Raw genomic sequence first — 15,575 nt, 5'->3', positions numbered from 1 at the left:
GCAGACACGTCCGCCAGGAGGTGACTGACGGGGTCCTGGGCGGGGCCTCGGCAGGCGTGGCCTGTTCTGGTTCCAGTGATTCCCAGAGGACAGCACGGTTGTCTCCGGTCGGTGCTGGAAGCATCTTCGTGCAGTGAGAGCCCTGGCTGCAGGGTTCTCTCAGTGCCCGCATCCCGGGCTTCCCCCCGAGCAGAGCGTCCGGTGTTTAGGGTTCCGGTGACCCAGCGGGAGGGGCCGCTGGCACGGGGCTCACCGGGGCCGGCTCACCGGGGCCGGCTCACCCGGGCGCACTCATCCCCGGCTTGTCCGCGTCCTTCACGACCTCTCGGGTCTGTGCCGCACACCGCGTCCCAGGGGCTCCGGGGAAGTGGGCTCTGCGTGGGGTGGTGCAGGGGGGTCTGATTGCCTGATTGTGGGGTTGGAGAAGACTCTTGAGAGTCCCTTGGACTGCAAGGAGATCCAACCAGTCCATCCTAAAGGAGATCAGTCCTGGGTGTTCATTGGAAGGACTGATGCTGAAGCTGAAACTCCAGTACTTTGGCCACCTGACGCAAAGAACTGACTCTTAGAAAAGACCCTGATGCTGGGAAAGATTGAAGGCAGGAGGAGAAGGGGACGACAGAGGATGAGATGGTTGGACGGCATCACCAACTTGATGGACATGAGTTTGAGTGAACTCTGGGAGTTGGTGATGGACAGGGAGGGCTTGCGTGCTGCAGTCCATGGGGTCGCAAAGGACTGGACATGACTGAGCGACTGAACTGAACTGATCCACCCCCAGGATCAGGGGGCTCCCTCTGCTTCGGCAGATATTCCGGAAGACTCAAGGGCTTCCACCCAGAACCTTGTTTCAGGCTGGTCTTCATGGAGGTCCTCCTGGGGTCCTGCCGACCTGCTGTGGGTTCACACCCTGGGTGGGGCTGCCCGGCTTCCCAGGCCCTCCCTTCTGCCCTTGCTTCATGCCTTTGTTCACTCGTTAGTACATGGAGCAGTTATTGAGTGCCTGGGTACAGGAATACATAAAAAGACGAAGAGATGAGACTGTCGTGTAGGTGTGCGTGTTCAGAGGGTGTGGGGGGTGGGAAAGGGAGAGACAGTGAGCAGAGGGAGACAGAGCTTGAGGGAGGGAGAAGGTCTGCTTTACCCACAGAACTCTGGATCCTTTCCGTAAAGAACGGTATTTAGAAACCAGGATTCAGGTGCGGGATGCACTCATTGCTCCTAGGGTGTCTCACTCCCCGTCTCTCTTCCTGGGGCCAGGAAGACCTGTATATATGTTTGTACAGGTATGTGTGTGTGTGTTCATATACACTCATACTGAAATGCATGTTTCTTTCTATCTCTACTTATTGAAAACTTTGAATTCCGTTCCAACCACAGAATCATTCTAGTTTTTTTCCTCTTCCATGTTTGTCTTGCTCAGTGAGAAAACCTGTTCCCATTGCCCTCAGGATAGTTCTTCATTGACTCAATCCACCACCGTTTAAACGGCCTCCAGCCCCACCAGGCCGCCGGCCCCTCACTCGCCCTCGGCCCCCAGCAGGCCCCTCCCCTGCCGCCCTCCTCATTCAGCCCCAGCTTCATGACTGCTGCGTCTCTAGGCCCTGCGTCTACCCACTGACTCCAGCAGGTGCTGGAAACAAGGGACCTTCGCAGAGATTTGACTCAAGTATTCAATTATTCAGAGAAGGGAGGGAGGAAAAAAAATGAAGTTTGTTTAAATTCTTTTTTTAATTTAAAGGGAATGAAAATACAAAATGCCAAAATATGTGAGATGCTGAGAGGGAAATTCACAGCATTTTATACTCATTTTAGAAAAGGGCTGTGCTAGGCTGTGCTTACCACTCAGTCACGTCCAACTCTGCGACCCCATGGACTGCAGCCTACCAGGCTCCTCTGCCCTTGGGGATTCTCCACGCAAGAATACCGAGGCTACATCTCAAATCGATAATCTAAGTTCCCATTTCAGTTCAGTTGCTCAGTCATGTCCAACTCTTTGTGACCCCATGGACTGCAGCATGCCAGGTTTCCCTGTCCATCACCAACACCCGGAAGGTTCCCACTTCAAGAACCTCCAAAAAGAAGAACAAAATAAACCCAAAGCAAGTAGATGGAAGGAGCAAATGAAAACAAGAGCAGAAACCAGAGATTTTTAAAAAGGAAACCAATAGAATCAACGGAACAAAGAGCATTGGGAAAACCAGTAATGTCATCAAACTTCTAGCAAGAAAAAAAAAAAGAGAGAGAAGATAGATTAGTAGTGTCGGGAATAAATTCTCAATTCCTTGAAACACACACTGCCGTAACTCAACCAATATGAAATAACTAATTCAAACAACTGTGTTACTATTAAGGAAATTATACTTTAAAAACTCCCCAAGATGAAATCTCCAGGTTCCAGTGGTTTCACCTGAGAGTTCTATCAAATGTTTCAGGAATTACACCAATTCTGTACAGTGTGTTTCAGAAAATAGAAGAGGAGGGAACATTTCCCAGTCGGTTTTGTGAAGTTAATACCAAAATCAGATGAACACAGTACCAAAAAAAAGCTATAGACCAATGACTCTCGTGTCTGTAGATACAACTCACGTACGCAAAGCTTCACGGCAGCTTTTTTCCCTAACATTCCCAAACTGATAAGTTAAGCAGACTGTGTACATCCACACACCACAGAACTCGGAATACCACTCAGTAACAAGACAGGAGGAAGTTCTGATACATGTAAGAGAAAAGGATGCTGACCGGGGAGAGCCAGTCTCATGAGTTTGTGCCAACAAAGGTCCGTCGAGTCAAAGCCGTGGCTTTTCCAGTGGTCATGGATGGATGTGAACTACAAAGAAAGCTGTGCAGAAAGAATTGATGCTTTTGAACTGTGGTGTTGGAGAAGACTCTTGAGAGTGCCTTGGACTGCAAGGAGATCCAACCAGTCCATCCTAAAGTAACTCAGTCCTGAGTGTTCATTGGAAGTTGTAACTCCAATACTTTGGCCACCTGATGCGAAGAACTGACTTATTTGAAAAGACCCTGATGCTGGGAAAGATTGATGGTGGGAGGATAAGGGGATGACAGAGGATGAGATGGCTGGATGGCATCACTGACCCAATGGACATGAGTTTGAGTAAACTCCGGGAGTCGGTGATGGACAGGGACACCTGGCGTGCTGCAGTCCATGGGGTCGCAAAGAGTCGGACACGACTGAGTGAACTGAACTGAGCTTGCGTACTACGTGGCTCCATCTGTATATCACTCCTGAAAGAGGGCGTGATGGACCTGGAGCACGGATGAGTGGCTGCCTGGGCTGGGGCGGGGGTTGGAGGGAAGTGGGTGGGGTCCCCATGCTGATGGAAACGCTCTGTGTCCTGACAGTATCAGCATCCACATCTGGGTTGTGATGTTTACAGTTGGTGGAAACTGGGTAAAGGGCGCCTCAGATCTCGCTTATTTTTTAGAATTGCGTGTGCATCTAAAATTAACTCAAGAACTTAATTAAAATAACTTTGAAAGATGGGCGAATATGTGCTGGCATACACAAATTTTTTTTCTGAAGGGCACCTTCCTCCCCCCCAGAGCGAATCCATCAACAGCACAGATCAGATAGCTGTGCTGGGTCCTAAGCCATCCCACGCATGGTATCTTGAAACATCAGCTGTTTATTATTCCTGTGATTTGGTGACGGGAGGTATTGTTGCAACTCTTTCTGCAGAGAGTCCACCACATGTGAATGCCTTTGGGAATACGGTTAATGAGAAAGGAGGAGGCCTTCGTGTTCACTTTATAACTTCCTGTGACATTTCATGTTTTCTTTTATTAAAGAATACAGTAGGAGTCATCTGGGTGATGGGCTCGTGAACCATTTTTGTTTTCTAAAATATTTTCCATTTAGAAAATCATTTGATTCAAAGCAGGTACAAGATAAGGAAGCTAAACTTTTTTCAAGTGTAGGTAGGCGTTTGCCAAGTACATCAACCCTTTGTGACGCAGGAGAGGGCCTGGTGAGCCGGCTGCTGTCTCCCGTCTGCATGGGCTCTTCTTAGCCTTGCTCCTCCCACTCACGGAGGTGGTAGCCTGGGACCCTTGCAGACGCGTCGGTGGGACGCACTGTACACGCTCAGTTCCTACCGGGCAGGCTCACCCACTCCAGCCCGAGTCTGCGGTCTGGGGTGTGAATCGTTTTGTTTCTCTCCGGCGGGGTTTCCTGCTTTCCTCGGTCAGTTTCTGGGGACAGGAATGGTCCCTGTTTGTCTGGACCCGTGGGTAGCCGATCAATGTCTGACATCGATGTTCCTGTGACCACAGTGGGAGCCCAGTCCCCAAGCGGGCAGGGAGCCTACCTGCTTCCTTTCCACACACACCCCGTCAGAGGGCAGAGTCACCTGCTATGGAAACACAATCTCTCAGCCCCACCCGGGGCCCCCGATCCCCGCCTGTCATGGAAAGTTGCCTGCAGCCCCGGAGCTCAAGGCGGCTCCACCGGCCACCCTGTCGCACCCAGCGTGCCCAGCTCAGCCCCCCGTCACTGCCCCCCAACGCTCTTCAATGAAACACTGCCCGCCCTGAGCCCCCTGTCCTCCCAGGGCGCCCCCCTTTCTTCACCCCTGCCCCCTGCCCTCCCCAGGACCAGCCTGTCCCTGCCGAGGTCCTCATGTCCAGCCTGGGGGGAGGACACGGAGGGTCGGGGTCGGGGCTGGACGGAGCTCACCCGCCGGTGCCCTTCTGCTCTGCCCTTCCCTCTCCCCCACCTTCCCAGCCCTTTCAGGCCTCACCCCTGCCGTCTTCCCACCGACCCAGCCCTGTTCCCACCACTGCACGGCATCTTAGGGGCTTGTGCACCTGAGGTGGGGGCGGGGAGGCTGATCAGGAAGAGGGTGGAGGCAACTGGGAGGCGCTGGGGGTCTGTAGGGAGAAGCTGAGGATCCTGGGGTCTCTTTGTGGCCATGCATGCTCTGGGGACAGAGATGACCCCATTGGGGTCCCAGCAGGAGCAAGAAGGAGCTTTGCAAGACAGTGTGTGTGTGTGTACTCGTGAATGTGAGTGTGGATGCTTCTTGAAAGCCTGTCTCTCTTTGTCTGAGAAGGTTTTCCGGAAAGATGACCCGTAGCCTGCAAACCCTGGCAGTCCAGAGACGTGTCATTGCTGAGGCCGCCTTCCTTTCTCTCCTGGACCCTACGAAGGGCCCCTCCCTCGGCTCTGTCCAGCTGGGAGCAGCCGGCGTCAGTCACAGACCCCAGGGGTGCAGGGCGTGCGTATCTCGCAGGGCACTTGAGGGGTCTCCACTTCATGTCGAGCAGCTTCTGGTCCACAGAGCCCCTGAAAGAAGGAACGTGTTCCCCCAACTTTCCAAGAAGGCGCTATGTAAATGGAAAGAACCCCGACCTTAAGCCCTCCATCTGTCACTGGAGAAGAGACCCCGTTGGAGCAAAGGTGCGTGAACTCCCGGGTTCCCAGAAAACTCGAGGAGCCTGCCGGCCAGGCAGATACGGACAAGGGACCCGGCCCGGCGGGGTCAGCAGCTCAGACACTCCTGGGCCCCGCTCACCGGCCCCCGAGCTTGTGTGCTGAAGGGCTGGCGTCCCCACGGAGCTCGCTGGGGCTGGTAGGAGACGCTTCTTTACACACAGTGCCGAGTGCACAGGCCACGCTTGGTGGACATCTGCCTCCCAGCCCTGGCTCTCCCCCGTCTCAGCTACCATCACAAAAGCACTTCCTTTGACCTGTGGCCACAGACCGCAGGGGTCGGGTCGCCGCGTCGCCTGAGAGACGGACGGCTCTGCTGTGGTCCGTGTTCAGGTGACCAGTTGGTTGGTTCTGATCCTTGTAAAAAATCTTTTCTTTTTAATGCTCCCCAAATAAAAAGGGTCCATTCTCACAGCCCAGTATTCCATTGGACAGCTGGACACGTGAGGGACTCAGAGCTGAGCGATGCTCTGCGCCCTGGAGAAGGACCGGAGGCTGCTGTGAAGATGCGCTGAGTCCAGGCTGCTAGCTGCTCCTAGTTTTTTTCATTTTTGCTGTGTGGTTGCCGCTTGCAGGATCTTACTTTTCCAACCAGAAACTGAACCCGGGGCCATGGCAGTTAAACTCCCAAGTCCTAACCACTGGACTGCTAGGGAACTCTTGTTTTTTTCTTTAAAGGTGTTAAAAAAAGAAGCTATATATTTTTAATGCAGGAAAATAGGGCAGCGAAAATACAGGGAGAACAGCCATTTGTGTGTTTTTTGGCTTTCTTCCCGCCTTTCTTAGCAACAGCGCGGCAGCAGCAAACTTCCTGGAACGTTCCCTTCACAAACGTCCCTGTGCATTTAATCCCACCCGGGAGGCCCCGTTTTCACCTCGGTTTTACGGCTGAACCTGCCTCAGGGGTCTGGGGTGGAGGGTGGGAGTCAGGGGACTTTGCTAAGTGGGGTCAGGATGTGACCTCTTGGCCTTTTGGAGGTGATGCTCATTGGAGGCTGTGGACACTGCTGTCCCCTGGGCCCTGCCAGCCTTGGGCCCTGACTGCGTTGCTGTGACAGCCAGCCCAGTACCCAGGACTCGGCCCGGGGCCTGGGTCCACTCTTCTGAACGACGCTGAGCTTAGCCTCCCTCCAGGAGATGCTGCCCAGCTGGGCAGTGAGTCCCCTGCCCCAGGTCCCCGGCAGGCGAAGAGTCAGGAGCAGGTGCCCCTGTGTGTTACAGGCGGGGAAGCTGAAAAGTCACTACCAGAACACCCAGCGACTGTCTGCACGTGGGGCGCTCCCCCTCAGACCCAACCTGGGTCCCCGGGGACGCAGCACCTTGATCTGCTGCTGGAGTTCCAGCAAAGTCCTGTTGGAAGGCTCCCTGGGCGTTTGGTTTGGATCCTGGGAGTGTGTGTGCCTAGGTGTTTTCTCCTCTCGTCCACCACTTAGCATCAGAGAAAAACACCACGCCTGCTTCGGAGCGGCCATGCCTCACCTGTGTGCCTGGGCTGGAGGGTTCGCCACATTTCTCAATGTGCCCCCCCGTCCGGTGGGCTTCGTTCAGCTGGCCCAGTTGTCGGGTCTGAGCCTCGCACGTACACGCTCTCGGCTGCATTTTGACCCTTTGTGACTTTCCTCAGGCCCAGCCGTCTGTGAATTCTTTGATATGAACATCGATTAATCATTTCTGACACAGAGCGTGAATCTATTTCGTTCCCAAGACTCCTGGTTCCTCCTGGTATCTGGTTTCAAGGGCCCCCCCACGCCTCCTTCCCTTGCATCCAGCATTTGAAATTGAACCCCCTGTCCGCCTCCCCAATGAAGAATTGTCTGCAGCAGGTTAAAAGGCTGCAGAAATATGAGCACTTCGCAAGGACCAAGCCCTATTGTGTCACAAACAATCCCCACTGGCCGCTCCGGGACCCCTGAATGGAAAAGCCCAGGGAGGGGGGGCCGCCCAGGGAGAAGAAATAGCTGAAGGGAAATAAAAAAGGGCAGACCCCAAGTGATGACTTCGGGCGGGTGCGCCAGGAGCCAGGAACCCAGATCCACACAGATTTGCGAAGCTGGTTGTTTTGGTCCCCCCGACTCACACAGCGTCCTTCAGATCTCTTCTCAGAGGTGGGCACGGTGGGTCTGTCCTCACTGGCCCCAATTCCACCTGCCCGTGGTGGGTTCTGCTCAGCGCAGCCTGTGCCCTCAGCGCAGTGTAGCCCGCCCCTCCTGCAGACCCTGCCCACTGGCTTGTGCCTCCAGGTCTCAGATCTTATGCTGGCTTCCCTCGGCCCCTGGGTGTCCACGCCAGGCCCCTGTGGGCAGGGCTGGGGGTGAGAAGGGGCAGGGATCCCCCGGCCGGGATAGCTGCCGCCTGGGGCCAGGTCCCAGGAGGGAAGGTCAGGGACTCGGGCCTTTACCTGTCCTGTGCCTGGATCCCCTCTCACGTGAGAAGTGAGATGACTCATGTACTGCCACGTGGCCCCTTTATTCCCAGCCATCTTTTTCTCTTGCACAGACTTTGAAAGTTCATCTTAGGGATACGAAGGGGCAGCCGCCTTCGCCTCGCCGTCTGTCCTTTGCTCCTGCCCTCCGCACCCGCAGAGCCTTCTGTGCTCCTCCTCCCCAGCCCCAGTCTCGCCCTGGATGCTCGCGTGAACCGCTCACGTCACATCCCTCCTGCCAGCGCGCAGGTGGCCGTGTGCACCTGAGCCAGGCGCCGTGGCCACCTCTCGATTGTCCTGATTCCTCTCCCACCTGCCAGCCATCCACCCACGCTAGGTCTTCCCTCGACCAAGGCAGATGAGCTGAGCCCAGATCAGACACCCTTGCTGGGGTCTTTGTTACCCTGACCCCCGAGTCAGGCTGACTGTGTCAGCATACATACTTCCCAAGCCTGATGGAGAACGTTCACTGCTCTTTCTGTCTGCAATTGCTTGTGAGTCTTGCTAGGAAGGCTTTGGGATGCAGTTCATCCTCATTTGACAGATTAAAAAAAATGGGGAAGGTGAATGCTGGGTGTCCATCCAATTTTTTTTTTTCTAATTGGGTGAAATTTACATAGAATTAGCCATTTAAAGTGGCATTTAGTACATTCATGATGTTGTGCAGCCACCATCTTTATCTAGATCTGAGATATTTCCATCATCCTGAAAGGAAACTGTGCACTCAGTAGCAGCCCCTCCCAATCCACCACCACGCCAGCCCCCCTCTCTCCTTTCTATGTATCTGCCTGTCCTGGGCACATCATATAAACTGGATCACACAGCGCATGATGCGTGTTGCCTGGCACAGAAGGCTTCTGTGACAAGCTCCTCTCACTTGCCATAATGTCTTGGAGGTTCACCCACATATTTGCATATGACAGTGTTTCATTCCTTTTTGCTGGCTGAATAATAGTCCGTTGAATGGATATACCACATTCTGTGTATCCATTCATTTGTTGAGGGACTTTGGGGTGGTTTTGCCTTTTAGCTGTTGTGAATGGGGCTACTTTAGACCTTTTGTGAACAGGTTTTTGTCTGAGTCCCTGCGTTCGGTTCTCTGGGGTCTGTTCCCAGCAGCGGTTTTCTGGGTCATGAGGGGCTCACGCTCAGTTCTCAGTCGTGTCTGACTTTGCAAACCCATAGACTGTAGCCCAGGAGGCTCCTCTGTCCATGGGATTCTCCAGGCAAGAGTACTGGAGTGGGTTGCCATGTCCTCCTCCAGGGAATCTTCCTGACCCAGGGATCAAACCCACATCTCCTGCATCTCTTGCACTGCAAGCGGGTTCTTGACCATCGAGCCTCCAGGGAAGCCCTGGGTCTCGTGGTAGCTGTGTTGAACTCTTTGAGGACCCTCGTCCATGTGTTCTGAGTCGCTGCAGCTTTGGTTCCTGTTACCCACAGCCTTACCCCAACTCCCTTCTTGTTCTCCTGGCGATCCTGACCACACGTGGACAATTGGCCTGGGTGTGAGGCTGGCCGGCCTGGCGTTCTGCTGCTTCTGGAGCAGCATGCCGCTCTGCGGAGTCGGACGCTGGCCTTGGGATGTCGTGGCTCCTCCCCGAAACCTCCCTCTGCATCTCTCCTGCTGGTACTCACGGTTCTTACTCTGAGGGTGCTTGGTTCTGTGGACCAAAGCGCTGTCTCTTTTGGCCCAGTGGCTGGTGGATCTGGAAGCAGGAATCAAGAAGCAGATGCCGATCTGTGTTTGTTTCCCCCATTGCTGCTTTAATGAAGTAACGCCAGACTCCGAAATCTGTCTGACCAGTGAACTCTGTCTCAGGTCCGTAAGTGCTGCTGTACATACAAATGCTGATTTTTTGGTTTTTCCTGTTTTTCCGTTTTTCTCGTTTCCGTTTGAAGCCAGTGGCTCTGAGCTGTTGATTATCAGCAGCAGTTTACAACAACCGCAGTTGTGTAAACAACAGCTTCGTTTCATTAGCACCTCCCAAGTATAAATGCTGTTTATGTCCTTCTTCTGGAAGGCTCACACCCATCCCCAAAAATGTAAATTGCAAGTTGTAAAGATAATACGGGGCTTGCACATCTGGAGGACGGTTCTTTCCCCGGGATCGCACCTAATACTTAAGCATCTCGTAATAGGCACTTGGATGTGTTCTCTAAAGGGGGCTGCTATTACAGAGCGAGAAAACAGGTTATTTTTTATACTTATCTAACTGTTGCTTAACCAAAGGTTAAATCTTTAAAGGAATAGCTTAGCTGGCCTTGTGATCTCATCAACTGACGCAAAAGAAAATGGAGAGGATTATGCGTGAGCTGGGATATCGAGGGGCAGGGTGAGCCTTCTGGATTTACCCGAGAAGTGTTTGAGGGAGACTCCAGCGTCTTATGTTGTTGCCGCTCTGGAAGGCCCTGTAGTGCAGAGAGGATGGGTATCCTAACGTTAAATCTTCGTCTTGTAGGCAGAGAAACTAAGGTGTAGTGATGGCCTTGTCCAAGTCAGATGGTTGGCCAAGGAGGAAGCAGAAGGCTCGGCTGGGGTTGCCATGTACAGCGATGTAGGCTGTGCACTGCACAAGTCCAGAGGGTAATGCCAGGGTGAATGAGGCCTCCTGGAGTCACACAACTTGGCTGCCTGGCCGAGCCCACCCATTACCAAAAGCTCCACGTCCTGCCTTTTGGCTCAGCATCCTCAATCAAATGGATACTTTGTTTGTTCCCATTAAAAAACTGAAGGTTTGGAAAGAAGAAAACCTAAGGTTTGGAATGAACTGTGTAGTCGTTATTTCCCCGTTAAACGACGTCGAGGATGATTTAAATTCTCTATGTTTTTGCAACTCCCCATTTCCAACATCATCATAAAAAAGCATTGAGTTGCATCACTGTAAACTCGACTGGACCACAGAGCTGTCACGGGGAGGCCCTGAGCCCTTGCTCTTGGGCGATGGATGGTCCCCACTGGGACTCGGAGCAGATGCTCCCGCGGGCGAGGAGGGAGCCCCCGCGGGTGGCGTGCGGATGGTGAAGCGTGGTGGCCCTCCGGGTTAGGCAACATGCCCCCTCACAGGAGGCAGGGCTTGTCAAGGTTGTGCAGATGGGGAAGGGGGCTCAGGTGCCCGAGTCTGCCCTCTGCACTTCCGGAACAGTGCCCCGGCCTATATAACGTGGCTGGTGTGAACAGACACTGCGTCTCCCGCTAAAAGGAGCCTGATGGCTGTCGCGCGGGTGTGCTGGGTGTCTTCAAGGGCCGGCCGGCCGGGGGACTGGCGACGACTGCCCAGGATGAGCGGGCTGCCCAGGGAGGGGGCGTCAGTCCTTGGATGTGAACTCTAGCCTCCCTAGTTGGGGAACCCACTTCTTCCAGAAGTGAGCAGGCTGCCCCCTGTATCATGGTCCTAGGGGATTCTCCTGACCAGCCCTGGGCAGGGAGACCAAGTGTGTGAGTTTCGGGGACGCCGGGGAAGGCGGGGAGCTGGGGAGGACTGACTGCTGGTCTGGGGCACAGAGGGTGCCTGACCTCGGGCCAGCAAAAGGGGCTGGAGGGTCATCCCCGGGCCAGGAAGGGCGTGAGCCCTTGAGGGGTGACTGTGAGCTCCTGGAGTTGCCATCTTTCTGGCCCAGATGGGGGGTACCCCGCCGGGTGGGGGAGCACTGACTGTGCAGCCTGCACCCCAGGAACCAGGTCAGGAGGTGTGTGGACACAGTCTAACCAAAGCTTGGACTCACGCGGATATTCACAAGGAGGGGTCCCGGGGCTTTGGTGTTGGGAATGAAACACAAACTGGGGGGCTGACAGCAGACAGGTCTCCCCAGTCCTCGATACGGGCGTCTGGGGTCAGCTGTGTGCAGGGCCTCCCCGAGGGCTCCAGGGCACGGTCCTTTTCCTCTCTGTCAGGGTCTGAGGCGCTGGCGCCCTTGGCTGTGGCAGCGTCACCCGCGTCTGCCTCCGTCGTCACACGACGTCTCCCTGGGTGACTGTGTGTCTTCCTCGTAAGGACACCGGTCACCTGGATGAGGGTCCATCCTGCTGCAGCATGCCCTCAGCCCAACCAATTACATCTGCCAGATGCCAGCTTCCAGACAAGGCCACATTCTGGGGTTCTGGGAGGGACATAAGTTTGGGGGGCTCCCCGTTCACCCAGTACAGCTGGTTTGGAGGCTGATTTAAAACCAGGCTGGTGGCATGCAGGGGGGGTGGGGCGGGAGTGCCGGGGCTGGGTATCTGGCTGGGGGCGCTGGCGGGAGGTCACACTGACGGCTTTCTCGTCCCCCAGCCCAACATCGGCCGCCTGGGCCTACCCCACGGGCCGTCTGGAGAGAAGGTGGCCGTGGTGACCGTGGACGACTGTGACACGGCCGTGGCCGTGCGCTTCGGCAGCTTCGTCGGGAACTACAGCTGTGCTGCCCAGGGCACTCAGAGTGGCTCCAAGAAGTGAGTGTCCCGGGAGCAGGCCCTGCAGCGCGCCCCGTCCATGACCGCTGCCCCGGAGGAGTCGCCCAGACGGGATGCCTCGCGGGGCACTCTGGGCCTGGAGTCCTGGCAGTCTCAATCTGGGGTGCAGTCTCGTTTCCTCCCTCATCCCTCGATATGTCAAAGCCCCCCAGAACAAGTCCTCTTAGACTCATCTGCCAAAGCGGTGGCCCGGCTATGCCCAGGGTTGTGACGACCGGCGTGCTGAGCCCAGAAGCCGTCGGCCAGCCCTGTCTCCACGGGAGCCCTGGCTTTGTCCCAGAAAGTGCTGGTCCCTGCGATCGAGGGCTGGGTCAGTGAACCCTCTGTTAGATCCAAGTGTCTGTGTCACCACTGAATGCCGGGGTCCCTGGGGCCCATCCTAACCCCGGGCAGAGACATGTTGAGGTGGACATTTCCAATCGCAGGGCAAGAAGGGTCCATGCTGTACTCAACTCGGATTGCTTGGGTGGGATATTCACTAAGCTCTTTGAACCCCACGGTTAGTTGAGCCTGGTCTTCTGGGGCATCCGGCGTGGAACACGCCTCCTTCCTCGGCTCCCCGCCCCCGGCTGTGGTGCAGGGGGTCGCCCCCGGGATGGGGGCGGGTGATGGGACCGGTGTGCCCCTGCAGAGCCAGGGTTCGAGTTTGCCGTGACCTCCGCTCAAGGTCGTTGGGGACCAGAGGCAGGTGGCAGCACTGTTTGGCTCTGCGCATCCTGTTGTGGTGTGGATGGGCCAGGCCAGCGGGCAGGACTCGGGGCGGTCACCCGAAACCTCCAGTTTGTCAGGATCTGATGCGAGGCGGGAAACTGAGGCACGGAGAGGCTGAGAGCCGGGGTGGCCCTGGAAGCAGAATCTGCCGCATGTGTTCAGGCCTCTCGGCCGCCTGCCTCCTTGGCCTGCCCACCTGTTGGATTTACTGCTGCTCAGGGTGATGCGCAAGACCCGCGGCTGAGGCCACGGTGACTATGGCAATGCCAGGGCCCCCCTCGGAACCCCGCCGTCTCAGTGGCTGACCTTGCTTCCACAGGTCCCTGGACCTGACCGGGCCACTGCTCCTGGGGGGCGTCCCCAACCTCCCCGAAGACTTCCCGGTGCGGAACCGGCAGTTCGTGGGCTGCATGCGGAACCTGTCCATCGACGGCCGACACGTGGACATGGCCAGCTTCATCGCCAACAACGGCACCAGGGCAGGTGCGGCGGGGGCACCGTGGGGCCGCGGCGGCCAGGTGGGGAGGGCCACCTCCACCTCCCAGGGGGCCTAGCCCATGGGCCCAGCCGCCCTGGGGCCTGGCGTGGCTGTGGCAGGTCTGCCGCCGTCCCGGATGCACAATCCCAGGTCCCCAGGTGGCCCGGCTGGCTGGCGGGCTGGGCCTGCAGCCCCGGGCCTCCAGACATGGGCATTCCACGCCGTCTCAGGCCCCCAGAGGGGCCTGGGTCCGCCCGCCGCCCCTCCAGCTGCGTCCATGGGCTACACGTCCGTGATGTTGGGTCAGTGCTGGGAGGCACGTAGACCCCAACCCCACCCCCTCCATCTCCCGCTCCGAGCCCACGCCCTGCACTCTGCCTCCAGGCTGCGCTGCTCAGCGGAACTTCTGCGACGGGACCTGGTGTCAGAACGGGGGCACGTGTGTCAGCGGCTGGAACACGTACCTGTGCGAGTGCCCGCTCCGCTTCGGCGGCAAGAACTGCGAGCAAGGTGAGCGCTGGCGGGTGGGTGCCCGGCGCCCCAGCCTCCCCGTGACACGTGTGTCCCCAGACCTGGGTCCTGGTGGGGAGCCGGGGGGCGGGGCAGGCCCAGGGCCTGGGCCGGGGGCACCGTGGTGCGAGATGTTGGAGCAGAGGCTGGGCGCCCAGGACGGGTCTGCAGGACCCAGCCCTTCGTGTGAGCCGGACCAGCGTGATGTGGGGAATCCACGAGGGCCAGAGGAGTGGGTGGGGCCTGGTTGCGCCTCCTCGGGGCTGTGTGTCTCCTCACGGGCACCCTGAGGCTTGCAGGGGCAGCTCCCCCGGCCCTGCGCCCCTACGCCCCTTCTCACCACCCCAGGGCTCTGCCGGCTGGCTGCCTCCCCGTCAGACCACACACACTGTGGGCATCAAAGCATCGGCCCCCCGCCGACCCCACCCCTGCTGTTGTAGAGACTGGCAGGTTTTAAATGATTTGTTCATTTTGAAGCAGCACGGTATTAAATAAGAGTCGTGATTTAAAAACCACTGACACTCCTTAAAGTCACGGTAGACCGAAAGGAGCAGATGGAGGCCAGATCCGCTTGGACCCTCTCCCCGGATCTGCCTTGGAGACGTTGTTGTTGTGCACTTGCTCAATCACACGCGACTCTTTGCAGCCCCACGGATGCCAGGTTTGGAGTTGCCCGGAGCCTGTTAGTGAGTTGATGGCCTGGGGAAGTCCTGCCTGCAGCCGCCCGCTGGCCCCCAACCCACAGACTCTCCACAGAAGGCGGACACTCCTCACCCCAGCCTGCACGCCCCGAGGGATGGGCTCGGGGTTCTCCTGTGGCTGTTTGTGGGAGTGGGGACCACGGCTTCCCTGAGATTCTCTAAGGAGTCGATGAGCAGAAGTAGGCGGGACCCGTGATGGGACGTTCTCAAGGGGAGCAAAGTTTACAGTGCGGGCGAGAGGGTGCAGCTAGCGGGCAGCCCACCTGTGCCGGGCGGTCCACCCTGCCCAGGGCCACAGCAAGGGAGCTGAGACGCGTGACGTGGGAGCCGAGCTGTTGTGTTACGACCGCAGTCCTTGTCTGGGATGCAGTCACTGGTCAGGGCCCCAAAGGGCTGTTTTCCGTGTAGCAGATGGGCATGGCCCATGCGAGCCCCGTGGCCGGTTAGGTCCAGCCCTAGCTGATCGCCACGTCCAGGAAGCTTGGGTCACGGGGAGGGGCAGAGGCCCCTGGGGGACGCAGCGCCACCGGGCCACCCGTGCCCTCGGAGTTCCTGTTATGGAGGCCGAGAGCCTGGCTCCGACTGTGCCAGAGCAAACAGCCGCCAGGGTCTGGGTTCCTGAGAGCAGGAAGCAGACGCCGGTGCTGGCGGGGCTCAGTCGCTCCCAGAGGCGGCCCCCGCCTGGCATGCCCCGTGCTGTTCAGCACCTCCTGGTGATGGCCGCGGGCCCACCTGGGACCTGGGGGGATATTCTGGGAGGGACCCTGAAGCCTGTGATACGCAGGAGTCTGGAGGCAGAGTGGCGAAGCTGGGTTGGCTCAGCATCACCCCGCCCACCGGTCTGT

At 57.1% G+C, this 15,575-nt stretch overlaps 1 protein-coding gene across 1 annotated transcript in view; it reads left to right on the top strand.

The window, feature by feature from the left end:
• Positions 1-15,575, top strand: part of CELSR1 (cadherin EGF LAG seven-pass G-type receptor 1) — a 146,598-nt gene that overhangs the window by 87,606 nt on the left and 43,417 nt on the right. Inside the window, exons 6-8 of the mRNA XM_020893634.2 lie at positions 12,152-12,309; positions 13,361-13,524; positions 13,904-14,029. Of these exons, the coding sequence (XP_020749293.2) occupies positions 12,152-12,309; positions 13,361-13,524; positions 13,904-14,029 (448 nt within the window). The remainder of the gene's footprint in view (positions 1-12,151; positions 12,310-13,360; positions 13,525-13,903; positions 14,030-15,575) is intronic.

Source organism: Odocoileus virginianus, chromosome 23 (genome assembly GCF_023699985.2).
Source record: "Odocoileus virginianus isolate 20LAN1187 ecotype Illinois chromosome 23, Ovbor_1.2, whole genome shotgun sequence".
NCBI classification, from domain to species: Eukaryota; Metazoa; Chordata; class Mammalia; order Artiodactyla; family Cervidae; genus Odocoileus; species Odocoileus virginianus.
This window is presented reverse-complemented; position numbering and strand designations above follow the sequence as displayed.